Source organism: Trichoderma asperellum, chromosome 2 (genome assembly GCF_020647865.1).
Source record: "Trichoderma asperellum chromosome 2, complete sequence".
Lineage (NCBI taxonomy): Eukaryota > Fungi > Ascomycota > Sordariomycetes > Hypocreales > Hypocreaceae > Trichoderma > Trichoderma asperellum.
Window position 1 is genome coordinate 2,763,213 of NC_089416.1, and position 26,306 is coordinate 2,789,518.

General features: G+C 51.7%; 9 protein-coding genes across 9 annotated transcripts; 3 read left to right on the forward strand and 6 right to left on the reverse strand.

Moving 5' to 3' along the window:
- Positions 1–738: 738 nt before the first annotated feature.
- Positions 739–1,389, reverse strand: TrAFT101_003231 (uncharacterized protein; the record flags this gene model as incomplete). The annotated part of the gene is made up of 2 exons (XM_066126827.1): positions 739–1,014; positions 1,066–1,389. 2 exons carry the CDS (start codon positions 1,387–1,389, stop codon positions 739–741), a joined length of 600 nt encoding a protein of 199 aa, XP_065982934.1.
- Positions 1,390–1,597: 208 nt separating this feature from the next.
- Positions 1,598–1,905, reverse strand: TrAFT101_003232 (uncharacterized protein; the record flags this gene model as incomplete). Its single annotated transcript, XM_066126828.1, has 3 exons — positions 1,598–1,718; positions 1,768–1,835; positions 1,903–1,905. The coding sequence occupies 3 exons, from the start codon at positions 1,903–1,905 to the stop codon at positions 1,598–1,600; spliced, it is 192 nt and encodes a 63-aa protein (XP_065982935.1).
- A 1,283-nt stretch (positions 1,906–3,188) lies between these two features.
- TrAFT101_003233 (uncharacterized protein) lies at positions 3,189–4,741 on the forward strand. The gene is made up of 3 exons (XM_024903520.2): positions 3,189–3,427; positions 3,514–3,794; positions 3,853–4,741. Exons 1-3 carry the CDS (start codon positions 3,347–3,349, stop codon positions 4,658–4,660), a joined length of 1,170 nt encoding a protein of 389 aa, XP_024764366.1. The 5' UTR covers positions 3,189–3,346; the 3' UTR covers positions 4,661–4,741.
- On the reverse strand, positions 4,632–8,281 carry TrAFT101_003234 (uncharacterized protein). The gene is made up of 2 exons (XM_024906185.2): positions 6,927–8,281; positions 4,632–6,834 (listed from the first exon to the last, which is right to left on the reverse strand). Exons 1-2 carry the CDS (start codon positions 7,509–7,511, stop codon positions 5,368–5,370), a joined length of 2,052 nt encoding a protein of 683 aa, XP_024764367.1. The 5' UTR covers positions 7,512–8,281; the 3' UTR covers positions 4,632–5,367.
- A 944-nt stretch (positions 8,282–9,225) lies between these two features.
- TrAFT101_003235 (uncharacterized protein) lies at positions 9,226–10,777 on the reverse strand. Its single transcript, XM_024901768.2, has one exon. It carries the CDS (start codon positions 10,643–10,645, stop codon positions 9,383–9,385), a length of 1,263 nt encoding a protein of 420 aa, XP_024764368.2. The 5' UTR covers positions 10,646–10,777; the 3' UTR covers positions 9,226–9,382.
- Positions 10,778–13,498: 2,721 nt separating this feature from the next.
- TrAFT101_003236 (uncharacterized protein) lies at positions 13,499–17,268 on the forward strand. Its single transcript, XM_024899359.2, has 2 exons — positions 13,499–16,082; positions 16,179–17,268. Exons 1-2 carry the CDS (start codon positions 14,317–14,319, stop codon positions 16,450–16,452), a joined length of 2,040 nt encoding a protein of 679 aa, XP_024764369.2. The 5' UTR covers positions 13,499–14,316; the 3' UTR covers positions 16,453–17,268.
- A 138-nt stretch (positions 17,269–17,406) lies between these two features.
- Positions 17,407–20,350, reverse strand: TrAFT101_003237 (uncharacterized protein). Its single transcript, XM_024903521.2, has 5 exons — positions 20,198–20,350; positions 19,383–20,117; positions 18,566–19,250; positions 18,041–18,501; positions 17,407–17,954 (listed from the first exon to the last, which is right to left on the reverse strand). The coding sequence occupies exons 2-5, from the start codon at positions 19,923–19,925 to the stop codon at positions 17,748–17,750; spliced, it is 1,896 nt and encodes a 631-aa protein (XP_024764370.1). The 5' UTR covers positions 19,926–20,117; positions 20,198–20,350; the 3' UTR covers positions 17,407–17,747.
- A 455-nt stretch (positions 20,351–20,805) lies between these two features.
- TrAFT101_003238 (uncharacterized protein) lies at positions 20,806–22,756 on the forward strand. Its single transcript, XM_024907689.2, has 2 exons — positions 20,806–20,817; positions 20,943–22,756. The coding sequence occupies exon 2, from the start codon at positions 21,078–21,080 to the stop codon at positions 22,335–22,337; it is 1,260 nt and encodes a 419-aa protein (XP_024764371.1). The 5' UTR covers positions 20,806–20,817; positions 20,943–21,077; the 3' UTR covers positions 22,338–22,756.
- TrAFT101_003239 (uncharacterized protein) lies at positions 22,361–25,985 on the reverse strand. Its single transcript, XM_024905027.2, has 3 exons — positions 25,842–25,985; positions 22,843–25,774; positions 22,361–22,755 (listed from the first exon to the last, which is right to left on the reverse strand). Exons 1-3 carry the CDS (start codon positions 25,863–25,865, stop codon positions 22,604–22,606), a joined length of 3,108 nt encoding a protein of 1,035 aa, XP_024764372.1. The 5' UTR covers positions 25,866–25,985; the 3' UTR covers positions 22,361–22,603.
- Between the last annotated feature and the right edge of the window lie 321 nt (positions 25,986–26,306).

Sequence of the window (26,306 nt, forward strand, 5' to 3'; positions counted from 1 at the left end):
AGGCTATTTCCCACCTGGTATAGAATTCCTAGTGATGTAACACCATCTGAGCATTAAAAAGCTGGCCGATTTTCCAACTACTGTAACATCTATATCAGAGTATGATACAACCGGGACAAAATTCCCAGGCCTCTACACTCGGCGCAATTGCCTGTCTCACCACCAATCTATCTTGCTCCTCTTGTACATACCTACCAACCATCTCCAAGAGCTGTCGATCGTCCATGCCTTGCGCTTCTCTCTGGCCATCTTCAATTCTTCTTAGTCTCCTTATTTCTTCTGGCATCGCGCGGGATAGCCTCTCCATTTCACTGATAGTTAGCTTGACTTGATGGGAAAGTTCAAGTAGCAGCCCATTTGGTGGCAGCTCTCCCTGCGTCAAGGGTGACTGAAGCCTGATGATAGATTCTAGTACACCGTGCCTATTGGAGTCAAGCTTCTCGATGGCTTGCTGTTCGAACTCAATAATGCGTTCTTGAGTCTGCCGTGCATGTTCTGCATTTTCCATAATAGTACTTGCGCGCGGAAGGAAGAGACGAGAGGAAAGATAAAGGGTAATCCCATAGCTGAACAACGTTCCGAGAAAGGAAAAAGCCCAAGCAATAATCCCCCCAAATCCATTTCTGAGCGTATCATCTTCAATACGTAGCTCGCCAAACAGCCTTTCGCTAGTAGCAAGAACGAGTTGTCCTTGATGGACGGATTGCTGAAGAGAATATGGACTTGGAGGTATCTCTACTATATGGTTAGTTTCTTTATTCTATGAGTGGCAATATGGAACATGACTTCACCGTCAGAGTGGATCACTGTCATTTGGCGAGTGGCCATATTTGGGCTGTAGCCTGTAAAGTTGGCGGCAACAGCAGCTCCACGAACTAGAATGTCGGCAATCTGCTGCCATTCAGGTTCTGAGCTGTTAGCAAATTTGCAGATCGTTCTGTGAGTGCGATTAGGATATAGCTTGACCTCTTGCGAGTCGGGAAGATCCAGAGTTGCGCTGTCCATTTCGACAATCTTGCCTGCAGCGTTAGACTTGTGTATAGATCCTCAAGTATCAAGACTTACAAGTCCAATCTCGATGTGACTGTGATCTGGTAATGTCTCACATATGCTAAAATACTTGAATGCGTCAATCAAAGCGCCGAATCTTTCACTGAGATCGGCATTGTAGCTAGAGCCTTCTTCCACGCTGCTGAGGAAGTTCTCGTTAGGTCGCCCGGTAAATAGTTGCACCATTCGTGCAGCCATCTTTCCCCACGCAGCGTGCCTGGATCCCCTGTGAGGAACACCGAAAAAGACTATGCTGTACGTGAAAATCCAAAGCATTGAGTAGAGCGGGCTATCGTGGAAAGAAATTGCCAAGGCCTCTTTAACAAGGATTCCACCCATGCTGTGGGCAATAAAAATGATGGGTCGGGTTTCCAGCGCTCCCTATCCGTTATATTAGCTCTGACTGCCGAAGGAAAGGCAATTGCTTTAGCACTAACATTCCTCTTCGAGTGAAGGCAATGTAACAGGTTGAGAGCCTGCTCCTTTATGCCAGCAGCAGACGTCCTCAACACAACATTCGCGTTGTAATGATATGCCAAGATCTGGCTCACGGGAGAACTTCAGGCAGGAGATCTTTTAACCAGTGTGTTCCCGACTCTCTCTCCGTCCAAGTGTTCTCGGAGTGGCCGTTGGCACCGCTCACGTTCATGCCATGAACTGCAACAATGCTAGTCAAGATCAGCATTTGGCCAACATGCTGTGGAGCTGGGCAATCACTCTAGATTCGCATTGTCGGGGTCGCGGATGGTCTGCAACCAGTTTGTATTCGGTGCAGCGGCCGGTTCCTGATATGCGTTTGAGCGGTTAGCATTGGTGTAGGCCTAGTAGTGACTCGTCAATAAATACACAGACCATGATACTTGGTTGCGCTTCAAGCGTGCGAAGGACGAGATTGCCTCAGAGTTGCGAAGACGATGTAGCCTTTGTCGAGCTGCAGTCGACCCCGCTCGGAGTGTCCATTGATACAGCAGATTTCCAAGGCTTTGCGAGATTAGGCCATGGGGATAGGCCACTTGACAGTCGGTAGATTATTGGTTAGGAGATGCAAGGCACGTGCAAGCTTCACAAATATCGGGCTGTAAGGTATATGTAATCTATCTGTATAATGTACCTTCACTTTCACGATATTTAAGGACGTTATAATAGCTGCTATAAGCTATTACGGGTGCTGATATAAGTCCTGTTATAAGGTAATAAAGGTGAAATTTGAGAATTAAAATGTTTCCTCGGTGGCACTTTAAGCCAAATGATACTAAGCTCGTAGAACCACCAAACTGTGATATTTAGAGAATACGGTGCTTTGCGTAGTATGGGCACTCGCTCGAGTGCTATATTCTTCAATCGGACTTGAAATTGCTCGAACAGAGGGATCGGGGAGTAGTAGTAAGTTATCGAGCGTATGGCACATGTTTCTACTTATGCCCATCAGTTGGCGTTAGCTTGTGCTAAGGTATGCAATTATCTTCGACATCATTGGTATCTTCAATAACTATCGTTCAAGCGGAACTTTGTAACCGAGTTGCCAGATTGGCAGCATCGGAATTGACTAGTTAAAATAGATCAACAATAAGGCTCTTTTTTTGGTCGTTAGCCATGCACTGATTCTACCTCATCCAGAGGGCAGCGTGAATGACTTGAAGTCACAAATCACGAGTTGTCTATTATATACAGTCCATTTCTCTGTAATCACTCTACAGAACGATTCAAACCATGTCGCAATTTTAAGCTCGAAAATGTCCCCCAAGTAAATCTTACATCGTACTACGCCAGTTCTTATTTCTTATGCAGCCATGCACCTCCCCTCGGCCGTCTTACACGGAACGCTTCCCCTCAAGCAAACTGCTTGCCATCTGATTCCAACTTTGATCTCTCTTATTGTGCCAGCCATTAACATTGCTTTTAACACACAAAGATAAAAATAAAATAAAAACTATCAAGGCACTAAACGAATATGGCATCAAATCAAAATTTGACTTTCCATTTGAGCCCTCGTTGCGCCTCTTAGCGTGCTAGTACCCAATGAAAAGCAAAGATGAACAAGCCTCACTTTCAGAAACAGCGATTATTCCGCAAAACAATGGCATCTCAGATCGGTTCCGTCTGTCCATGATCTCACCACCAGATAGATAGCAGCGTTGTCTCTCTCCATGTTATATAGGGCTGAGTGGTAGTTGTGCGATAAGCTCAGCTCTGATTCAATAGAGCTCAAAGCAGGAGAGAGACCTCCTCTCCCATCTAAACTTGTCGTCATTACTACAACACTTCAATCAATCCAGACCACAGAAAAGAGAGTGTCATGGTTACTCTCCCAGAAAGAGCTTCGTCCCCGGAATGCATTCTCGTCGGCGAAACCAGATCAGACATTGCCGGCATCGGTGTAAGTCACCTCCTCTTTCTTGTCAACATGCATCTACCTGCCCACAACCCCATCAATACATACTAAGCAAAACATCCAACACCCAGATCATCGTCAGCTTCGTCGGCCAAGCCGCAATCTCCCTCTGCCTCGCCGTCTGGGCCTTCTTCTTCTCCAAGAGCGGCGCCTTCGACGGCGGCCACGCGCCCGAGAGCATCGACCATGCCATTGAGCAGAAGCGCCTCGAGTGCGTGTCCGACATCCTCATGGTGGGCAACGACATCCAGATGGTCATTGGCACGTCGTACATGATTTCCGCCTTTTCAAACGCCGACTCCATCGACACGTATCACCTGCATCTGGTGTTTGACATTGTCAGCTTCGTCGGGTAAGCCTCTCGCATATCTGGCCACCACCAACCAACACCCATTCTGACGCACACACAGAGTCTCCAGCGCCGCAGCCCTCGTCTGCTGGACATACTGCGACGTGCGCCTCCATCACTCCTCTCACGCCCGCGACTGCGCCTCTCACCTCTTCACCCGCCACTTCGCCTGCTTCCGCTCCTCCCACTTCACGCCCCGCCACCGCGCAACGTACCTCTTCGCCGCGCTCTATCTCGTCCTCACCATCCTGCTCTGCGTCGCCCTCGACAACTGGGCGCTGGACCAGCCACCGGGCCGCTGCTACTTCTCCCATCTCGTCACCGCCCCCAGCGCGCCCCATCCGATGAGCGACAAGGTCTACGTCTCCTTCACTGCCTCGTGGATGCTCCTCGTCATGCTGGCGGCTGCGCTATCCGGCGCTCGCTGGCGCCACACCATCCTCGTCCTCGCATTTCTGCAGTTCCCCGTCCATCTGTACATGGCGCTGGCCTTGCGCTCCGCCAACCAGGGCAAGCTGGAAGGTGGCGGGTATGAAAACGGGTGGGATTTCGGCCAGACTACTGCTGTGATCCTTTTGGCCGTGGCGGCAAGGGAGCTCTTCGATAAGGGTGTCGAGTTCTTCTTCTTCGAGAAGGATTTAAAAAAGAACAGAGCTCTATCTAACAGGAACGGCAAAAGGGACCATCGTGACGGGGCCTCTAACAATCATGAGCTTAGTGGAATATCTAGTGCTGAAGAAGGGTATTCATCTAACAGCGCCAGCGGCGCGATATATGGGCAGCGACTGGGAGAGAGATCATCATTCGCAAAGACAGCGTCAAAAGCGACCAATCCAGGGGATTCAAAGATGGAGGAAGGAGATAAATAGAGCATCTATGTATGCGAAACTGCGTATCAGGCCACTTCATACACAGACAAACACTTCACAAATCTCGATTATATAAAGAACCATCACCAAATATAAACAAAATCTCAAGTTCAACATGTACGTCTTGTATTATGCATCATGACATTTTGCCAACCACCACCTGCGTCCTTTCAGCAGGCTCCTTTCCTTTGTCGACGTTAGCCCACGGATCTAAATATTCCAGGGCAGCAATCCCTCAGAGAAATAAAATACCGCCTACCTTACCAGGCGTGTATATTAGCTTCTCCCCATTTTCCATAACTATTTACCGACAATTAAAAAAAAAAACCCTTTTCTTGCCTCGGCAACAGTGGCCCGAGAGAGTCCTTTGATGCAAGCATTATTATCCCTTTTTTCCTTTTTCTTTCTTGTCCAAGAAATGTTTCGCGTTGCAACGGTGTACAAAAAACCTCCAAAATCCCCAAGGTCCCCTCAGCCACTATCCTTTTGGATTTTTTTTTTTTCTCTTTACCTGACCGCTCAGTAATAGCCCTTAACCGAAGTGTTGCATACCATGAAAAGCCACCGCCGAAGAATGCCGGCCTATGGGACGCCCAATTCCACAAAACAAAGATAAAAGAAAATTTCCATTTCTGGCTTCTGATCTTAACCCCTTCTCCCTTCTCTCCTACGTATCTCCTCCACGTTATCCAATCAGTTGAAAGCATTTAAGATTCACCACCTAGGGAGTCCAACTCCTTAAGAACGGACGCCTTGGTGTGAATCTTCTTAAGCTGAGTATCCTCAAGCTTCTCACCACCGGCAAGGCGCATCTCCAGGTCCTCAATAGCCCTGACCTTCTTCTGAAGACTGCGAATCTTCTTGGCGTTGGGGTTCTGTGATCCCGCGGGTTCGGTGGGAGCATTGGGAGGAGGTCCGGACTGGTGGTGTCCATTCTGGCCGTTTTGGTTTCCATTCTGTCCTCGGGGACTCTGGTGGGTGTTGCTTCGGCTACGAGGTCCCGTGTTGTTTCGAGAGCGGCTCCTGAATCCGCGGCCGTTCTGGTTGCCGCCAGCAACTCCACGCCTATCCGGGCTGCGGCCCTCATGGTCCTGAGGCGGCGGGGCAAGGCTGGCTCCTCCGTTAGGTTCGGGCTCTAGCTTACCATCGCCTTGGTTGTTCTTCTTGCTGCGCTTCTTCTTGTTCTTCTTAGCGGCGCCATCCTCGGCAGGCTCTGCCCCAGGCACAGTCCTGACGGCTGGGGTGTCAGCCAGCTCAGCGCCAGGAACGGCACGTCTGGGTCTGCCAAAACCGTTGGCGTTCACATTTTGGGTTCCATTGCTGACGAAGTGAGCAGCCCCACCCTCATCTTCGCGCTTGAAGTGAAGGGGCGTCGCCAGTCCGCGAGCGCCGGGCGGTCGGTAGGCTCCGGCAGGCTTGCTCGGAGCCTTGACATTGCTGAGGAACGTCGCCGCCGACGCGTGCGCAACAGGAACAGGGGTGAGCGGGTCGCCGCCCTCGATGTTCTCTCCGGTAGCAGGTCGCCACAGAACGCTGTACAGCTCGACCATATCTTCGTTGTACATGAGTCCACCGGTGACGTGCCACAGCTTGACACCGTTGTCAACACGCAGACGAGGAGAAGTCGTGGCCGTCATGATGTAGCGGCTGTCAGGGCTCCACTCGCACACACTGGGGTTACCACTCTCGATGGTGCAGATCTTCCGGTTGTCCTTTTCCAGATCATACACGTCAATCTGACCAGCAAGATTGCCGAAACCAGCAACGAGGACGAATCGGCCGGTAGGCGAGAAGGTGATGGTGTTGCGAGGTCCAAGGGGGAACGAGTGCACCGCGACGCCGCGATCGTTGAAAATGGTCGTCTTGGCAGGCATGTAACCATATACCACGCCAAACTGTCGAGACGAAGGCGACCACGAGACGTCGTGGATGGGACCCTCCTTATCCAGAGTCACGCGAGCATCCAAAGAGCCGTTAGTGCTCAGCAGATACAGCGTCGTCTCTCCGTAGTAGCTCTTGCCAGATCGATCCACGTCAGTCTGAGCCAAGACCAAAAGGCTGGATCCGCGCTTGTTCCACTTCAGCTGCACTTTGTCTCCCTTGAAAAAGGTCTTTTGAGAAATAGGGTTCTGGAATGCGGGTACGTTGAAGACCTTGACGGCGGCGGGTGCTCCCTAAGTAAAGAAGTGAAATGTTAGAGTGGTGACATTGCACAGCAGAAGCATTGGATATATCAAATACTAGCCAAGTGTTGGTGAAGGCTTACCTTGCGCTCAGGGACAAAGACAGCCACGGCGTGTTGAGCACCGGGGGCCAGGGCGAAATTGGTGACTCCCTCGACACGCAGCTTGTTCCAAACTGTGACGAGGTCGTGGTTCTGGAAGAATTGCACTTCGTTGGTGACGAGACGGGCGCAGTAGGCTTCGTCGGCAGTGTACTGCAGGTTCCAGTTGCCCTGCTGCTTCTGGACAAACTGGCCTACAGGCTGCTTGGCGGAGGCATCAACGCCCTCCTCCACGGTGCGCCAGACCTTGAGGTTCTTTGTGGCATCGCCGGCCTCGTCCTTGGCCGGCCGCTCCCAGGTGATGAGAAAGGTGCCCAGGGGCGAGAAGCCGAGCTCGTAGACGTTGGCGATGGGCAGATTCAGGGCCGGCTGGCCGCTGGCGGTGTCAACCACGCTGACGGCCTCGGGCGTTGCCCAGCCAAAGTAGCGGCCACAAGGCGAGTAGGCACAGCACCGCAGGTTTCCCTCGGGCTTGGTGAACCCAGAAAGGGGCTCGTAGACCGGAGCGGCGTCAAAGACGCCAATGGTCTTCTGGGTTCGGTAGGCGAACTGCAAAGGAGGTGCCATGGCTAGTCAAAGTCACAGAAATCTCCTTGGGGAAAACAAGTTGGGGGGGTTGCAGTTGGTCTGGATGGTCGCCGGTCGTTGCAAAAATCAAAGTTCTTGTCTTGGCTTCTTGTCGGTATCTATCAATTGAACCGCGATGTCTTTTCCTCGCTATCTGCGGGAGATTGCGCAGGCGAGCCAAAAAAGGGGGGGTTGTTTTGATGAGATGATGGAACTCTCCGCACTGCAGAAGATCCTGACAGGCTGTACAGACAGCGGGCGTCAAAGGGGAAAAATCGGTGGAAGCGGATAGAGGTCGCTTCCGTCCGTCGGCAACAATACCAACGATTGTTGCTGAGATTCTTTGCAGCTGAGATCAAAAAAAGAGGCCAGATGCCGGCTTCTTTTTTTCGATGTCGGTGAGGACCGGGGCTTTGTCTCTTGCGGTCGTTTTGTCGTGATGTGGTGGAAGAAGCGTCACTGCCTTGTCGATCGAAGGTAGTTTCGGCGAGCACGGGCACGAGCGGAACAGCGGCGTCAGAGTGTTCAAACCAGGGAGGCAGGAAAACGAAGTCGACGACGCGCTGACGGAAAAACGACAGAGTCCAAAAGCACAAGATGGAGCGAGAAGAGAGAAGAGAAGATGATTGCAAGCACCCAAGGCGAGGGGAGACAAATTGGCTGGCGACGGCGGTGCCGTGTTGCTTGTGGGCTGGAGGGAAAAAGCAAGAAGAAAGGCCTGTGGCGGCAAAAGTGTGGGCGATGTTTTTTTTTTTTTTTTTTTTTTTTTTTTTTTTTTTCCTCGCTCTCTGTCAGACCCCACCGCTGCCGCCGCCGCAAGGATCAAGGCTTTAGGGGTGGACAAAGAGCGAGAAAAAAAAGCCAAGTCCCCAGCGCCACGCTAGAGTTTGGCAAATCCCTGGGTTTGGGGCGGAATGGCTCATTGGTGCCCGGGCTTGCCCAGCCAATCAGGGGGGAGGCTGACTATTTGGAGGCTTTTATCAACTGCCATTGGCACTGTGAGCGAGCAGCCAGTCACTCACTAATGCTGGGCTCTAGAGTATTAGGTACAGAGGAGAATATGTATATATATGTAGATGCAATATGTAAATAAATACGTCTTGACAAACACAAAAAAACTATTTACATGAGCGAGATGAGAAATTTCAACAGAATTACTCACAGGAATTGCGTCCACCTCGTACTCTCCTTCATCTTCTCCATCTCCTTGATCGGGCCTGCATCTCACCCAGATAAGGCACCAGCCGCAGTGATAAACGTGCAGCGCGCGTTCGCTGGCATTTCCCGTCACACAAACTTCTAACTGGACACCCATCACACGCATAAGCCCCATGCAGTTGAACAGAGAAGGAAAGCAAAAATTGGAAATTGAGCTGGCACTTTGCTATCCCAGCGGCTAGATTACCGCATCAGGGAAGGACATTTAACACCCCTGGACCAGAAACTTGGTGGTTGCGGACAACTCACTTACATCCCACTTAGTCTCGTGGACTAGAGACGTGAATTAGATTAAATCATTTGTACACGTCATAGGGATATTTTCAGTAGCTGCATTTGAGAATCCTACACGTCAACTTACTACGGCACAAGGAGGTGTTTGTAAATACTCTGCGCTCGCTCTAACACGGCGCAATCGGTACCCAGCTTATGGAGAAGAATCACACTGTTGGCTATTCATAGTACTAGTACGAGTTCATCTCCCATAAAGTCTAATCCACGTGCACCTAGTAGCTTTCTCTAAAAGATGTTGATTTGGCGCTATTTTATAGAAAGATATTCGAGATGTAAATGCTATAGTAATAAACTTTGCGTCCTCGTAGAAAACAGCACACAGTGGTATCATTGAGAGCGCTTCATTCCCTTCTTCTACACTACCTCACCTGCAGCTTCTCCCGCCATCCACCCTTTTCGAATAGCCAGAGAGCTTCCACGGCGTACGCCCGGCTGCCCCTATGCCCGCTCTCGCCCATGCTCGCCTCAGTTAGACTCTCCAGTACCCGCCCCTCCTTTATGGCGGTCCAAACTCCCATGGCAATGGGATGGTTCAGGGTGGTTCCCCACTCGCCGCGCCCCAGTCGATACAGAATTCGGCCCAGAGTTTGGAAAGCTATACAGCGCTGCGCCGGCACGGCACTTCTCGCCAGTCTAGCGAGTTCCGCAATGGTGTAGCCGGCGGCTTCGGGGGCTTCTCCGTGATGATGCAGTCCGATAGACGAAGGAATCGACCGGCTAACTCGTGGCGAGAGGAAACGTCCACGGAAGTCGAATCGCAGAGCCGAAACGCTGATCTCGGGATGGGGATAATACGACGAGTCCTTGTCGGCAGGGCTGTCTTCGGTAGGGATCGGTGCCATCCAAGCCAGCTTGCTGGGGTCGGCGGCGAGATTGGGAAAGTATTTCTCGTGAAGGGTGGCGAGGAAATTGGGGTCGGAAGGGTCTAGGTCCGGGAGGCTCGGCGGTACGGGGAAATGTGTTGTTTTTGGGAGATCAGTAATTGGGAAGAGGTCTGGCGGGATTTGGGATGGTGCACGATCTTCATCATAGTTGTCAGCGATTTTCTTGGTTGACTTTGCCTGAGCGGCAGCTGCAGGAGCAGGCGTTGGCTTAGGCGTTGATTCCACCTCGACGGTCTCTGCACTGTCGTCTTCAACGGTGGCAGCTTTTGGCAAATCGTCGACGCGGATTTCAGGGGGCGAAGACGGTGGGGCTGCCTGTGGTTCCTGGGGCTCTGGTATGTTGAATGGCGAATTTGTGTCGGGCTCATCAATGGTAGCTCTCTGAAGCAGACGTTGTATAAGCGCCGGGTTCAGGCCCTTCATAATGTCCTCTTGCGCCTGTGAAATCTCTTGCGGTGTCATGTCATTAATCTTTTGCTGGTTCTCTTTATCTATGCGCCTTCTCTCAACTTCGTCGAAGCTTGGCGACTGGCCTTGCTGCTGTGATTGCTTCAGCTGCGACGTCGATGGCTCGCCTGATGCACCGCCATTTCGCTGCTGCTTGAACGCCGAGGGCTTCCATCGCCTTTTATGCTGAGGGAACCCAGTCGAGGAGATGGGGCCCGAAGGGAACTCGACAGGCTTGGCCACTTTTTGGTCTCGCTCGACGATGTCGCCGATTAGCAGCGTGGGATCCATGGTGTTGTTGGATATAGCTGTCTTTGACTGCTAGGCATTAATGGTTGGAAATACCTTATTAATTAATGAGCAGCAGTCGAGAAAATGTTGGCGGGGTGGAGGATACCGGCAGAGCCCCACACGTATCGATAAGTATTACCTACTCCACTGTGGAACGTGTCCGAAGAGCAAATATCGCACGGAGTACAGAGCGCTGCAGACACCCAGCAGTGAGTGCGAGCATCTGGTTTGTTTATCTGCAGGGCAGCAATGCATGGCGCCACGTCCAGTTGCATGTGATTGATCTTCTTCCGCAGATTTTTTTTCCACAAAATCACTCCATGAGTCAGGCGATACAAGAATGGCAATGACACGCGAGTTTTTATGAGTGAGCCGGAAATTCTCCCTCGCAAGCTGTGACTGTTTTCAGGCCATGCAAAGTTTAAAAAAAAAGTTGGAGCGATGCTACCTAAGCAATTATTAATTGTCTTGCAGCGCACCGCCAAGGGAGGGTGATTTATTGCCTGTCGTTCTACATGCCTGCTGGGTACTTGTGATGCCCATTTTTAACGTGTGTTGAAGCGACTCATAATCTGTCAGGTTGACGCATGTTGCTTGGCAATTGGCACATGAAAATGCATTTGGCATCGGCCAGCCGTTGAAACAAGGACCCCCCACGATTGGCCGCCGGTTAACATTTCTAGATCAAATCTAGAGTTTCGGAGGCCCAGCCATCCAGGCGCACCGCCACACCTGCATTAGTGCCACGCGGGTTCCCAGCAAGCTGTAGCGCATGACAGGGGCTTAATTGGCAAAACGGCGACCAGACGCAGAGCCGAAATGCAGACAGCTGAGACAGCGTGTCGTGGCATGGCGTGTCTTGAGGATACAAATTGCCTACTTGGTGCCATGACTCTGCTGGAATAGGTACTGTAGTAGGTCAGCACTTTCTTGTATGTAGCTTTAGGTATCTATGCGCGCACATTATTGTTGTCTGCGCCAGCTGGCCTCAATGGCGAGATTTGACGGGAAAAGGGCAGTGAGCGCAGGAAGCATCTCCTGATCGGCAATAGCTAGCGATAACTAGTGGTACGCCACACCACTTGGCCATTGATGGCAGGACCTATTTCTCCGCGCAGTTATCGCTTTAGCGACGTGTGCGTCCTGTGCCGAAAACAGCGCAGCAGCTGGGAAAAGCGCCGACATTAACGCCCGACGCCATGTAATTTGCCAAGTAGTACCAGAGCGAGCTGACAACAGTATTTTTCTTCCCATTCGTCGGAATGAAATCTGAAGAACAAGAAGATTAGGAGAAGAAGAGAATTTCTGCATCCTTCACAAGTCCCGCTCTTAGGTGCCATCTCCCTGGATCGGCAAAGGGAGATGGATGGTCGCAGCGACTTTAGCGAAGCGAGACCACATGTCTCTGATTTAGGGGGGAAGTGTTGGAGACGAAAAAGAATGGGCAGCTATGAGACCTGCATCAAGAGGTGCAGCAAAATGTCTCACTCTTCTATCCGCAATGGCGCCTCATCGGCTCTTGTTTCCTGGCTCTCATCTCTTTTTCCTCTTCTCTGCTCATTCTCCAGTTCTTCCTTCATCTTACCCAAATGGGCGCTCAACGAATCAGACACGGCGCAGCTGATGGCCACCGTCGTAGCGGGCCGCGCCTATCTGGCTGCCACAGCCATGAGAATTAAAAAAAGACACCGGCGGCGAGCTTGCGAGTGGGGCACCCATTTCCGGAATCATGCCTCTTTTGGGGGAAAAGCAGCCAATCAGAGCGTCGTTTGGTATTGCTGCAGCGCGCTTCTCGGGTCAACAGCAGCCTCTGGCCTAAGTGCGTGCCGCGTCTAATTCGCACGCTGATTGGCCAGCTGGCCGATGGCCCTCCCCCTACATGCGCATCTCAATAGCGCCCCCACAGCTACTTTGTTAGGGGACTCTGGGGTGCCGCAAGGCACGACGAGTACATGGATCAGACCACGCTACTGTGCCTGTTTCTCAACCTTGCATCCTGAATTCTCCGGCAGCGGCCAATCGTGTATCACCAGTCGATCGCGGGTGCTTGTCGAGGTTTGGAATATCAAAGCACGTGAGTCTGTCAAATGCCAACAGTGACGCTCTATTCGCCGACAGTCCGCGGTGGTCGATCGCTAATGACGAATGCTACCCAGCTGCTCGCACGCGCTATCGGAAATAGAAGCTCGATTGGCGTCCCAAACGCAGCATCTTCTGTCTACAGCCTAGTGCAGATGCCTTAGTCCCGTGATCCGACGCTAAACCGTGGCCGGCCCAGCCCCGGTCCTGGCGCTGCTGCATATTTGTTCCCTTTTTTTAGAGACCCTGGCCTAGCCTGTCAAATAAGAGTTTATTGCAGACCCGCGCCAACTTCGGCTCGCATCTCTCTGTTTTCACTATTGCCGGCTTTGCTCATGGTACTTGTGCCGTGGTACCACGTCTATCAATTCCGCTTGCTGGACGCTCCGTGCTCCATACTGTGCGCCAGCTGGACGGCATAAAAAAAAAGAACGAGACTTATTAGTCGTGCTACCGTGAGCTGAGCAGCGGCGGTATGAGTACCATCGGTAGGTATTCCATATTATTTCATACCGCACCCCCCGGCAGCCCCACGCCCAGTCGAATTGCAAGAGCTGTCCCAAGGCATCCATCCATCCCATTCTGCTTTGGATTTTGCATTATCCCGTGTAATCGCCAGTGACCGAAGTCAACCGAGCTGCTGAGGTTTTCCCAAACCACGCGCTGGCCGTGCCCCGTTTTTCTGGTCTTTTGTTAGAAAAGCACAACTGCTATATTGTCGCCATCCCCAAATCGAGCCAAAAATCCCCCATCATTTCCCCTCCCTCCTCTTTTTTCCAACCCCCTTCTGACTCTCCCCTTTTCCCTACCCATTCTGCCTCTCCCAACACCGCATTTGAGCGCAAAATCTCAGCTGCTCAACCATCAATCTCGCACGTCCGCAGCGCCGTCGCCATCGCCAGACACAGTGCACTCAATCCGCTGCAAGCGCCTCCAGCTGTCGCAGCCGCTGCAGCCCCGCCGCCTCAGTGCATCTGCCCGCCCGCAGCGCAGCTCCCGCCGCAGCTCGCCGCCAGCGTTTGTCGCCCAAGTGGCCGATTGTGAGGCTATTCGCAAATCCAGCCCGGCTCCACTCCTCACGTTTCCAGTTTCCCCCCAGTCCGGCTTCCGGCCACTCACGTAACGTCACACTTTCTGCACACCATCGCCTGCCTGCTTGTGAAGGGCCGCAGCCTTGTTGACGCGCCATTTGCAAGGCTGCGATTCAAGCTCTTTTTTTTTTCGTTTTTTTCTTTTTGTTCGTTTGTCTCTTTATCCAGACCGACAGGCCGCTTGTGTGTGTCGTTTGACTTGTTTTAATTTCCTTTCTTACTTTCCTATTCCTTTTATAAACTTTCATGTTTTAATCCATAATTCTACAATTTTTTTTTCCTGGGGGAGAAAATACCGCCTCCGAAAGCCACTAGCCATCTCGCCATTGACGCAAAGAAACCCACCGAACTGTCACGCAAACTGTCCATCTCTACCATCGCTTCTCGCCAGCCACCTGCATGCTTGGTTGATCCTTCGCTGTATTGCCCACAAGTTAGAATTCGACGATACTAGACGGCCATCTCCGTCCTTCTCGCTTCCGACCTCGCGTCGGCCCTACTATGGCTGCTGCTGGAGACGCATCCACGCGATTCGATTCTTCCGCCGGCGAACTCTCTTCTCCCCCTTCAGGCTCCCTCTCAGAACCCGGGTCGCCCTCCCACGGGGCTGGCCGCCGTCCCGACACCGCCGCAAAGCGCTCAGGACCCGAAATGGACCAAATCGTCGTCAGCGGCGACCAGAACTCGCAGCAGTATGCGCAACAGTATGCACCGCCACCGCCGCCAGGCACCTCTCCAGGCCCTGCTCCCGGCTCGCGAACACAAACACCAAAACGATACTCACTTATCGACGGCGAATGGGTGCAACTAACGGCCGCCGGCGTCCCCCGCAAGAAACCAGGACGCAAGCCCGGCTCCGTTGTCAAGCCCAAGGCCCCAGCAGAGACCGCAGAGCAGCCCAAGGTGCGCCGGCCACGAAAGTCTCGCGAGGCTGAGACGGCGCTGCCCGTACAGCGCAAGAGAAAACTGGCGCCGGCGTCTGATATCGATAGCGATGCACCCAGCCCCAGGCCGCTGGCCCCTGCAGGCACGGGACCGCCGTCATCATCCCCCTCGCTGCACGCTCAGCTGGGCGACTCCCTGACTTCGACGCCGCAGCACCAGCTCCAGCCGCTTCCGGACAGGCGATACTCGCCCAAGATGCAGAAGCGCGAAGGATATCCAAGCTCCATGCAGAGCATTCTCAACGCCGACCCGCCGCCCGCGACTCGGTCGCCGTCAAATAGCATCACCAGCCCGATCCCAGTGCGCACCAGCGGTCAGAGCTACGATCCCATCCGGGGCAATTATGATCCCGTCCGAGAGACCATGACCTCGCACTACTCCTCAGCTGCTGGCTCGCCGCGCGCAATCCTGGCCGCGCCAGCGCATCGCTCGCCGTCCATTGCCAGCATGATCGAGCCTCAGCCCGCGACCACCAAGCCGTCGCCCAGCCAATCTCACCTGGCCTACCCGCCTGCCATGTCTCAACCGCGATTGCAGGCGCCCGACGCCACACCGTTACCACCTTCTCCGTCCTACGTTCCCAAGACATCGACTTCCACCCCCGCCAACCAAACCCCTGCCTTGAAACCTACCGTCCACGAAATAAAACGCGACGCTCCTACACCTACGCCGGCGGCTCCTGCAGCGACCCCGCGGCCAGTTGTTGACCAGTCTAATTTTACCACCATTGCTAGCGGGCCTGTAAAGAAGGTGTCACCAAAACAAAAACCCATCACCGGCGTCTCAACACCAAAGACAGACATGTTGGACGAAACCATTATGGAGATGGACGAGAGGTCAATTCTCGATTTCGGCAGAGCCCGCCCGGGCGAGGAAAAAGACACGCCCACCATTGTTCTCACGATTCCCCTAATCTCGGGTGAAACTAACAAATATGTAAACTTCATGCGCATGGCTGAGGACCAATACGGCTGGGACGCCTTGCATCCCCGTCTCGCCGCCAATCGAGACCGCAAAGCTCGCATTGCTGCGGCCGCAGCCTCTCTGGAGAAGGTCGAATCTGGTCGCGAGTCTGGCGACGAGATGTCAGTCGACCTATCTGACGGCGAGGGAAGCAATCCCGATAATGGCGGAGTTAGCGGCGCCGACGCTCAAGCTAAACCTAAGAAGAAGCGAAATTTCAAAGAAGACCAGTACGATGTTGATGACGACTTTGTTGACGACTCTGAACTACTCTGGGAGGCTCAAGCTGCCGCCAGCCGCGATGGCTTCTTTGTTTACTCTGGTCCCTTGGTTCCCGAGGTCGAGAAGCCTACCACTGGGTACGTATTATGTCTCAAAAATCTCATTCTAGTTTTTTTTTTTTGGCTTTTTGGCTTTTTGGCTTTTTAGACTGCGCTTACTTACACAATCTACAGCCACGAAGAACGCCCCAGGCGTGGACGAGGCGGAAGAGGCAGCCGAGGAGGAGGTCGAGGAGGAGCAACACGAGGAGGAGCAACAACCGGACGCGGTGGCGGCCCAGGCTCAAGAGGCGGCGCTGCTACAAGAAAACCTCGCATAACAAAATCCGAAAAGGCACAACGAGAGCGAGAAAAGGCAGAGAGGGAGAGCATGGCCAAGGCATCGGCCAACGGATACCCTCTCCAACCGACAACACCATCGCTATCTGTCCGCGAGCTTGGTTCCTAGAAGGGAGAGTGGACGATAGAGGAAGTTGGCGACCTCGGTTACGAATTCATAATGCTTTGACGACTCGGAAGCTATTCAGCAGCTTTTTTTCCTCTTTTCATTTCTTTTTTCTTTTTAATATCCGGCAGCTCTGTATGCAAATATCTAATGTTAGCGACCGACGAACGATCTCATCTCCATTTCGATTTGCGGCTATAGCTGGCTGACGCCTGTTCTTTTCTCATCATCTCTGGATGGCGTTTACGTCTGCGATTGAGGCGCATACCCCTTAGCAGCCCTGCTAGGATAGGGCAAAGGGGGCATACAGAACCTGTTTTCTATTTGCCACATTCCTGTGGACAAAGAGAGACTTCCTTTTTCTTCTTCTTCATTTTCAGCACGGTTCACAAAACACTGTATTGCCATATACTTTGATACAGATGTGTCTCAAGGCGAGCTTTGTCTGATTTCCATTTGTGATTTCTTTCATTCCACTACCTTTCTGTTCGATTTTCCTTAGTCTTTGATTTTCCATTTCATTGGTTCTTGGTTTCTGTTTGGGAAATTGTATCAAGGCAGAGAGGGACACTGGGCTGACGGCAGCGGCGTTTATACGGATTTGGTGGAAACAAATGAAAGGGCAATGAGAGAAATGCGGAAAGGAGTGGGAGTTGGGAAGAAAGAGTATTCAACTGGGTTCAGACCTGACAGGATTGATGGAAATGCCGTTCTCTCATGGGGGGGTTCACTGTGCATATTGGGCGTGAAAATAGATGGCCGTTTTTTTGTTTGTTTTTTTTTTTTTTTTTCCTTTTCTTTCCTTTCTTTCTTTTTTTTCCGTTCTTCTCTGTTTATGCGTTTTTTCCTCCTTGGACTGGCTTTTTTTTCTTCTTTGTTTTTTTTATTTGTTCTTTTGTTGGTTTTTCGGAGTGTTTAACTTTAATCTCATTACACTTTCAGCTCTACATTAAAATACAGGCAATGAAGAGATTTGTATTGAAAAAAGTATTTGTTCCAAAAAAAAATCTTTAAGCGCTATGCCACCGCCCAACGAACCTCTCCTTCTAGTAGAGGTAGTACGGAGTATTCTCCAAGCACTTGTCCTGTACACCTAAATACCTTACTAAGTAAAATAAATACATACAGGCAGGGAGACAAAAAAATAAGCATTCTTCTTTTCCATCTCCCCCCCACCTTTCGTATTATTTAAAAAAGCAAATTCACATATAAATAAAGAATGTAATAGTAATATACTTTTTTTTCCCCTGTTCTTTAATAAAGGACATGGGGGGAAAAAAACGCTAAGATCATCTTTTTTACGCAAGGCTAAACTCAGCAATCTCGCCCATCTCATTCTTCATCTCCTCGCCGACCTTGTATGACGCCCGCCAGCGCAGCTTGACGGATTCGACTCGCTGGTTCCTGTTGCCGGCGTGCCAGACGTCGACTTCTTGGGTGACGCCGCGGCTCTGCTTGGGGGAGAGGGCGCGGCCGGTTTGGGGTTTGAGTTGGAGTTCGTAGCCCTGTGTGGAGTGAAAAGCAAGGTTAGTTCACAAGTTCGAAGTAAGGCCAAAAGTTAGGGCGGGAAGGGGGGAGGTGTTGAACTAACCTTTGTGACGGCTAGTTGGAAGTGAAGCTCATTAATAGGTTGCGCAGTGTTGTTGGAAAAGGCAAAGACAATGTTGATTGCGTTGCTGACTGCTGTGCTTCGCTTCGCCAGAAAGTCGGTTCTTAAGCTGGAGTTGCCAGCAGTACCCTTGTGTTCCGTAGGCTTGGCTGGGGCTTGTTCCGTCGGCAGGGCAGATGAGAAATTCCACTCATCATCGTCGTTGGAGACAGCAGCGGGCTTTGGCGGGGGTGGGCTGGTAGTAAATGAGGCAAAGGCATTAGAGGCGGCTGGCGGTGGTGATGTCTGCTGCTGATAGTTGGGTTGAGGCGTAGCGGACTGGGAGGCGGGAGGAGACGTAAAGGAGGCGAACTGAGAGAATGGAGGGGGTGTGTCATTCTGTCCGGCTCCTCTGGCGGTGCTTCCTTGGGTTAAAGATGAGAGGAGCGCCGGTCCAGGGATATCTGATGAAGAAATAATGTGTTAGAGTAAACCGCTTTCAAGATTAGTTGGCACTGCACTGCTTACTTTGGTTTGCTCCAAATCCTAGAGCAATGTTGCCGCCCTGTCCAAACGTGCTCGATTGGCCGCCAATGTCCAGGCCAAGGAGATCATTCTCCAATCCACCAGCTTGCGATGAGCCTGCACCGCCTGCACCGTTGCTGCCGTTGCTCTGCGCGGCATCGCCATCAAAATCTATTAGTGACAGCTCGTTTGCCGCCGATGCTGGCGCTCCTGAGTGCGATGGCGGGGGTGCGCCGGCAGCAATCTTGGCAGCGCCGTCCATATCGCCCTTCTTCATAAGCTTGTACCGCTCAACTGTGCGGTGTATGCTGTCGTTGATCTCCAGCAGCCTGGCCACAGCCTCGTGATCGTCCGACTCTTCTTCGCACATCTTCTGGATCTTGGGCTGGGCGCTCTGCAAAGCGGCAGCGAGTTCGCTGAAAACGTCGCCGTCTTCCATTTTGTCTCCGGGCCTGAACGCTTCAAGGCGTTCCTCTAGTAGCCTAGCCTTGGCTTGGATCTTGCCAACATCCTCGGCAGCCTTGGCGCGATAGTCCGTCTTGGACCTGGTGTCGTAACCGGCCATGACTTTCATTAGACGGTTGGCTTCTTGGAGATCTTCGGGGGTGCCTCGGCGGATAAGCTCTTGTAGCTTGGCTGATTGCGCCTCTCGCTCCTCTTCTTCCATCTCCTCGGCCGATTTCAGGTTCTATTGTCAAATCAATTAGCATTGCTGACATGTCATATCTAGCAGCCAGGTCCCATATGGACGCGAGGTAGATATGTATATAAAAGGGTGCGTAACTGTTCTGCTAGCAAAGGTGAAGACAAAGCAACTCACGTCACTAGGATTCAACACGGCAGCATCTTCCCTCCGCACCTCCGGGAACATGTAGCCCTTGTAGCTGAGTAGCCGATGCATGTCCCGGATGAAGCCCAGGTCATCTCTGTATCGGCTCGTCTCGCAAATCGTCATGCGCCATTCTTCAATCAGCTCAAGGATCTTGTTCTGAACGCGGGTCGGTCGAATTGGAGGACGCTCCGGGAATCTCCGCACCAGCTCGTTGAGGAACTCTTTTGTGCTGATCTGCAGGTGGAAGGGATAGCCGCAGTTCTTGACGCAGATATCGAGCAGGCTGAGGGCCAGCAAAGCAACGTTGGGGTTGCGGTGGTTGACGAAGCCGACAATGGCCGTAGCAGCTTCGCGAGGGGCGGTGCCTTTCTTGCTGTTGATGAGGTCTGAAATCTCGAGATTAAGCGCCAGGTTGGGCTCGTAGTTTTCGGGACTGCAGGCTCCCTGGATGAAGCGCAGTAGCTGAGAAGAAGAGCGGCCAGCATCGCCCCAGCGATCGCGAGTCGCGGCGCGAGCAGAAGCAGCTTCCATCTTGTGTTATATTGCGCTGCGATGGTCTAGTGGGAGCTTGATGAAGTGAAGGGGAGCTGGCCTGCGGGGTCGGCCTCGGACTGGAGCTGCACAGGAGGATGTATTGTATATCAGTTCTTTCTCTTGCTGCTGGCTCGATCGATTACAGCAGCGATTGGGGTCGTGAGTCGAAGAGCTCGGAAGTTGCAAAAGCTGGATTCTCGAGTCAGAAACAAGGCCAAGGACGCCGACGTGGCCGGAGCTGGTGCGGGATCCGAGCGACTGTCTCGTACCTCGTAAGCGGTGCCTGTTCGCAGCTCCTTCAACGCCGCAGTGTAAACGCCGGTTTGGACGAGATTCGCTCATCCATTCGCCTCTGCTCTGGCGACGTGGTCACTGTGTGGCGGAGAGGAGAGGCAGCAGCGAAATGGGCGCCAGTGGTTCGTTTGCCGTGGTGGTGCCTGCAATGGCTGTGTTGCTACCGCTACCTGCTAGTGGCCGCGATTTATGTAGTTATCCGGGGTTTGGTCACCAGCGGAGCGAGCGCTGTGGTCAGTAACACGGCGCTGCTTAAAGTTGCGAATATTGCAGTGGATATCTAGAAATCAAAGCATGCTGTAGGTACTGATTAATATGGGAGGATATATTCGAAAATACACATCTGTATGCCTATTAGTGTCGTTGAATGCTAATTGATGGTCAATGACTTGGTATCAAATTGTACATGAAATAGACGCGGCTCTTCCACATTATTATCTTTCATCCTTTGATTTCCTGGATTTACGCTTGTATTCTCAGTACGTCACACTCATAACGGATTAACCATTATCTTCTTGTGTACCTACACACCTTGTGCTTTATCTAGCTGTACTATGAATTATTAAATGCTCCAGCTTTATTGATTGAATACCCAGTACGTAGCCATCAATTGCTTGCACTGCCATCGTCTCTTTTACAGGGTATCCCAGACTGCAATGGAGGGGTAGATCTAGGCGCGCTGTATCGTGAGAAGCACCGAACCTTGCTAACTCCGATAAGGAAAAAAAAAAAAACCTTCCCTTACATCATCAAGCCACCACTCGACTCTATTTCCTATCTTTTCAAGCCAAATCCTCGCCATTTCTTTCAGCTAGCCGGAACCAGCTACGATTCACAACCCACAGACAACCAAAAATGGTGCGACACAAGAAAGACTTCGCCGGCAGAGGCAAGAAATTCGGCGGCCGTGGCGGTGGTCCTGCTCGCCCACCCCGCCATCAGAACGACGACGGCGCTGAGGGCTCTGTCGGCCGCCCTGCCTTCAAGGCCGCCTGCTGGGATCTGGGCCACTGCGACCCCAAGCGATGCTCGGGGAAGAAGCTCATGAAGCTGGGCATGATGCGCGAGCTGCATCTCGGCCAGCGCCACGGCGGAGTCATCATCACTCCCAACGGCAAGAAGGTCGTTTCGCCGGCAGACCGCGAGCTCATGGACCACTTTGGCGCCGCCGTGGTGGAATGCTCGTGGGCACGCACCAAGGAGGTTCAATGGAACAAGGTCGGCGGAAAGTGCGAGCGATTGCTGCCGTATCTCGTTGCTGCCAACACCGTCAACTACGGAAAGCCGTGGAGGCTGAACTGCGTCGAGGCACTAGCCGCGGCTTTCTACATATGCGGACATGCAGACTGGGCAGAGCAGATTTTGGCGCCTTTCTCGTACGGACCGTCCTTCTTGGAGATCAACTCGACATTGTTGAAGAAGTACGCGGCCTGCGCAGATGAAGCTGGCGTCAAGAGGACGGAAGAGGAGTGGATGGAGAGGCTGGAGCAGGAATACGCCGAGAGCAGAGAAGAGGGTGAAGACGATATGTGGACAAGAGGGAACACCAACAGATTAGCGCCAGTAGACTCTGACGAAGACGAAGACGAAGAAGACGATGAAGAGAGCTCAGACGAGGAAGAGAATTCAGAACAGGAGGGAAGCATCGATGGCATATATCTAGGCAAAAAGCCACTCAATAAAAAGGACCAGACAAAAGAAGGAGAAGACGACGAAGACGAAGATAAAGACCCATATGCCCTCTCAGACGACAGCGACGACGACGCCGCAATGGAAGAAATCCGCCGCAAAGTCCTCGCCTCCAAAACCTTTACCAATCCCAACCCAAACACCGATGAAAAGCAGAAACCCGCATCAATACCCCGTCCGCAGCAATCTAGATTCAAAGCAGATCTGGACATTGAACCAGACTCTGACAATGAAAACAGCAATGACAGCGACAACAGCGATGGGGAGGGTGGAGATGGCGAGGACGATGAATTTGATAACATTATTGCTGCGACCCCCATTACCGATCGGATAGGGCTGGACAAGTTAAAGAAGGAGAGGGCGAGGGCGGCGATTACGACCAAGACGTTTTCGTCGAATGTGGTTTCTGCGCCAAGTAGATGGTAGTGGCTCATATAATACAAACCAAGTCACTCGCTGCCAATGCGCTTTTGTTTTTCCTCTTCTTGAAGATGTATAAAATCTTCCTTTAAGTGAAACTTCGTCATTTTATTCGTTTCTTTTTTCTGGAGCTTCCCAAAAGCAATTCATGGATGAGAAGAGCATCCTCTGAGCATCCAGTATAGTAGTACATGTCCATCCATATCGTACAATATATCTACACGTCTATATACCATCATAACCGACCGAATAATTTTTGAGGGGAATGTGTTTTACAAACTTCGCCTCTCCTTAATCTCCTCATACGTCTGGATCTGATCATCCGCTTGGAAACCATCAAATTCCTCTAAGCCGATACCGCATTCCGTTCCTTTACCCATCTCTTGAACATCCTTCTTTACGTGCTTGAGAGTGTCTATCTTGCCTATTATCCTAGCTGTTAGTACTGCTGTTCTGATAATAATATCCTCAAAAGTGATAGCAATATGTGAATGAAGGTGATAATACATACCATCGTAGATTACCTCGCCACGGCGGATGACCTTGACGCGAGACGACCTCTTGATAGAACCGTTTCGGACTCTACAACCGGCAATGTTTCTAAACACACGCTTCTTCAAGTTGATGGGGAATACTTGTAGCACGTCGGCTTCGCCGTTGACGCGGAAAGTGACATTCATGGGCAATAGGTCGGACAGTGCCGCTTTCACATCATCGATGACATGGTAGATGACCTTGTGATCAAGAATCTTGACCTTGGCCTCTTCCGCTCGTTGCTTAATGTGCGGTGGGATGGTGCAGTTGAAGTTGATGATTATGCTGTTAGACGTCGCCGCGTGGTCAATGTCGTATTCCGTAATCTGGCCAGCAGAGGATCGCAGAATCTTGGGCTGCACTTCATGGCTGCCCAGCTCCAAGACAGTTCCGCAAACGGCTTCCACGGATCCAACCACGTCTGCCTTGACAGTGAAGTTTTGGGTGAAGATTCCTGTCGTAGTCGACTCCCCAGCGGTCGCTTTTGAAGCTCCTTCCGTCTCGGTAGCAGCAGCATCTGCTGCCACTTTTTCTCGCTGCCGCTGCTCTTGCTCAGCAAGCTGGATAGAGCTTTGCTCACGCCCAGCCATCTCTTGGCGATATTCAACCGCTGTCTTGGCCTTGGCTTCGTCAGGAGACTGAAGAACTTGCTCACCAGCTGAGGGTAGTTCTCGCCAGCCGAGAATTTCTACTGGTGTTCCTGGAGGAGCAGAGTTCAGCTCGAGGCCAGCTTCGTTACGCAGCACACGGATTCTCGCCCAAGTCTTGCCGGCAACAATCAAATCTCCTGGGCGAAGAGTTCCTCTCTTGACCAGAATTGTTGCAGCCTTGCCCTGAGGCTTGATGCTAGACTCGAGAACCCATCCTTCAGCCATGCCGTCATCTTCAGCTCGGACATCGAGGATTTCAGAGAGCGTGACAATATTCTCCTCCAAATCTTCCATGCCCTGGCCTGTTTTTCCGCTGACACAGACAACTTGCACATCGCCACCGTAATCTTCAATTTCGACTCCGTGGCGAGAGAGGTCTGCTTTGACTTGGTCAATGCGAGCATCTTCCTTGTCAACCTTTGTGATGGCGACAATAATGGGCACCTTTGCACTTGTGGCATGCTTCAAAGCCTCAAGAGTCTGGGGCATGACGCTATCATCCGCGGCAACGACAAGAACCACAATGTCTGTCACGTTTGCCCCTCGCTGGCGCATGGATAAGAAAGCGGCGTGGCCAGGAGTATCGAGGAATGTGATGGACTTGCCGGATGACATCTTCACGATAAAAGCACCAATATGCTGGGTAATTCCGCCATGCTCTTGTGCTGCGACTGAAGACTTCCGAAGCCAATCTAAGAGAGTAGTTTTACCGTGGTCGACGTGGCCCATTATTGTAACGACAGGAGGACGAGAGGGCAAATTCGAGACATCTTCCGGCAATGGTCGGGGTCTGAGATCTCGAAGCGATCCGGTATCAACAGTTGGCTCAAAGCCATATTCCATTGCAATCAGGGCCGCCGTCTCACCAGTGAAGATTGTATCACTTGTGATATTCTCGAAGCCCATCTCTTCCATATCATGCAGGAAAGGGGCCACATTCTGTTTCAGAGCCTTTGACAAGTTTGATGCACTGATATATTCTGGAAGGAATATGGGAATGGTTTGTGCCTCTGCTTGAGCGGCCTGCTGCTTTAGCGCCTCTTTCTCCGCCTTCCGACGTTGCTTCTGCTCCCAGCGGTGTACGGCCTCGTCATCCCACTCGTCATCTTCAGCGGCTCGTGTTTCTCTTTGGGACTTCTTTGCCTTTGATTTGGATCGAGTCTTCACGGGCTCCTCCTCCTCTTCAAGCTCAAGTCTCGACTTCCGTCTTTGCTTTTGGGGCTGAGCACTATCCTCAGCTTTTCGTATAGGTGTAGCTGCTTCTTCCCACTGGTCCCGATCAGCCTGCGTGCTCTTTCTCCTGTCGGTAGATTGCTTTTGTTTTTCACTCTGGCTTTTATCTTTCCCTCTAAAGCTCGTAGCCCTTGTTTCCAGCTCTTTCCAAAAATCCTGAGTCGGGATTTTCTGGTCTTGAGGAGGTTTGTTAGTTGAGGTCTTGGATTCATGGCCATGTAGATGCGGCTTTGTTCCAAGCTTTGATTTGACCTTAGGCTTTCGAGATTTCGTAATTTCGCTCCACACGCCAGATTGATTTCCACGAGTATCTATTCCATGCGTGTGAGTAGCTGTCTCAGCCTTGCGATGACTAAATGAGCCCCATCCAGTCGTCTTCACGCTACTGTTTGACCTTGTTGATGAATCCTTAGTGGCTGTACTGGGGCGATTCAAAGCATTAGACAGTGTTGAGACTTTCTTCTCGACCGCAGCACCCTCGGACTTTGACGCAGAAGACCACGACTCGGGAGTTGGCGGAGGTCGTGGCTCGCGATTTGTTCTGAAGATGTCGGCCAGAACTGACTTTGACTTGCTGGCTTGCGCATTATTCCTTTGCCGATTTCCTACGCTTTTCTCGGGTTCATTCGCAGTTTTGGTCGGCACGTTCTCTACGACAGGTGATTGCTGTCTCGCTAGTCGCTCGTGCGGGAGCAATCCATCTGTTGAGGTTGAGTTGCCTGATGCCGTATTCGGCTTTGCAAATGTGCCCCAACCTCCCACTCCAGTATTGGAGAATGCACCCGGGAACCCCCCAGGCCTAGAAGGTCCCTCATTATTATTCGCAGAATTGCTGAGACATGCCGTCCTATGTAACGATCGACTTTGGCAAGCGATCGAGGCGTTGCGTTCGGTGGTGTGCCCTCGCAGCGCCTTTACGGGCTCCAATGAAGCAGCAGAAATCGACAAGGCTCGTCCATGCTGTGATCGGGAACTGACGGCAAGACTCTGTCGGCAAAATGCGCACACGAAGGGATGGCTGCGATCCTGGAACGTATGATGTCAGCTACCAAGCCAGTATAACGGAGCTCAATTGGGCAGCAAAGATGCACACCTTCCACGCACGAGCCCTTAACATTGCAGCAGCGGATATCTAAGAAGCTCACGTAAGGCTTCTGTCGACATTGGATACGGGTAGCATGTATGGATAGAGGTCGTTGTTGAACAGCTCTTGTTCTAGGCTTAGCGGGATACGGATTTTTTTTTTTTTTAAGCCTTGAGATGGGAATAATTTACTTGGGGACGCATATCGGGATTAAATAGTCCGCGTTTGTAGCTACAAGAAAGTCTTTACACGGTTACACTTCAAGTAAGTTCTCAATTGAATTATTACAAAATTGTAAGAGAGAAACGGATAAAAAGAAAGAATGAAAGACGTCAGTCCTATTTTCTTCTGCTTTTTGCAATATAAGACAAAATCATAAGCTTGCTTCGTACCTGGCAGACCCAGCTTAGGCGTCTCGGGTAGCAACTTAGGTACAGGCTAGGAGGTACTCTGTACCTGCCAGCTGATAACACC

Excerpts from the sequence above, each read along its gene's own strand:
- TrAFT101_003233 (XM_024903520.2), top strand. The coding sequence starts at position 3,347 with ATGGTTACTCTCCCAGAAAGAGCTTCGTCCCCGGAATGCATTCTCGTC. Across the intron at positions 3,428-3,513 it reads CAGACATTGCCGGCATCGGT|ATCATCGTCAGCTTCGTCGG; the intron begins GTAAGTCACCTC and ends TCCAACACCCAG. Across the intron at positions 3,795-3,852 it reads GACATTGTCAGCTTCGTCGG|AGTCTCCAGCGCCGCAGCCC; the intron begins GTAAGCCTCTCG and ends ACGCACACACAG.
- TrAFT101_003234 (XM_024906185.2), bottom strand. The coding sequence starts at position 7,511 with ATGGCACCTCCTTTGCAGTTCGCCTACCGAACCCAGAAGACCATTGGC. Across the intron at positions 6,835-6,926 it reads TCTTTGTCCCTGAGCGCAAG|GGAGCACCCGCCGCCGTCAA; the intron begins GTAAGCCTTCAC and ends TTCTTTACTTAG.
- TrAFT101_003235 (XM_024901768.2), bottom strand. The coding sequence starts at position 10,645 with ATGGATCCCACGCTGCTAATCGGCGACATCGTCGAGCGAGACCAAAAA.
- TrAFT101_003236 (XM_024899359.2), top strand. The coding sequence starts at position 14,317 with ATGGCTGCTGCTGGAGACGCATCCACGCGATTCGATTCTTCCGCCGGC. Across the intron at positions 16,083-16,178 it reads GTCGAGAAGCCTACCACTGG|CCACGAAGAACGCCCCAGGC; the intron begins GTACGTATTATG and ends CACAATCTACAG.
- TrAFT101_003237 (XM_024903521.2), bottom strand. The coding sequence starts at position 19,925 with ATGGAAGCTGCTTCTGCTCGCGCCGCGACTCGCGATCGCTGGGGCGAT. Across the intron at positions 19,251-19,382 it reads CCGTGTTGAATCCTAGTGAC|AACCTGAAATCGGCCGAGGA; the intron begins GTGAGTTGCTTT and ends ATTTGACAATAG. Across the intron at positions 17,955-18,040 it reads TCCAACTAGCCGTCACAAAG|GGCTACGAACTCCAACTCAA; the intron begins GTTAGTTCAACA and ends CACTCCACACAG.
- TrAFT101_003238 (XM_024907689.2), top strand. The coding sequence starts at position 21,078 with ATGGTGCGACACAAGAAAGACTTCGCCGGCAGAGGCAAGAAATTCGGC.
- TrAFT101_003239 (XM_024905027.2), bottom strand. The coding sequence starts at position 25,865 with ATGTTAAGGGCTCGTGCGTGGAAG. Across the intron at positions 25,775-25,841 it reads TAAGGGCTCGTGCGTGGAAG|GATCGCAGCCATCCCTTCGT; the intron begins GTGTGCATCTTT and ends CATACGTTCCAG. Across the intron at positions 22,756-22,842 it reads TGGCGAGGTAATCTACGATG|GCAAGATAGACACTCTCAAG; the intron begins GTATGTATTATC and ends CTAGGATAATAG.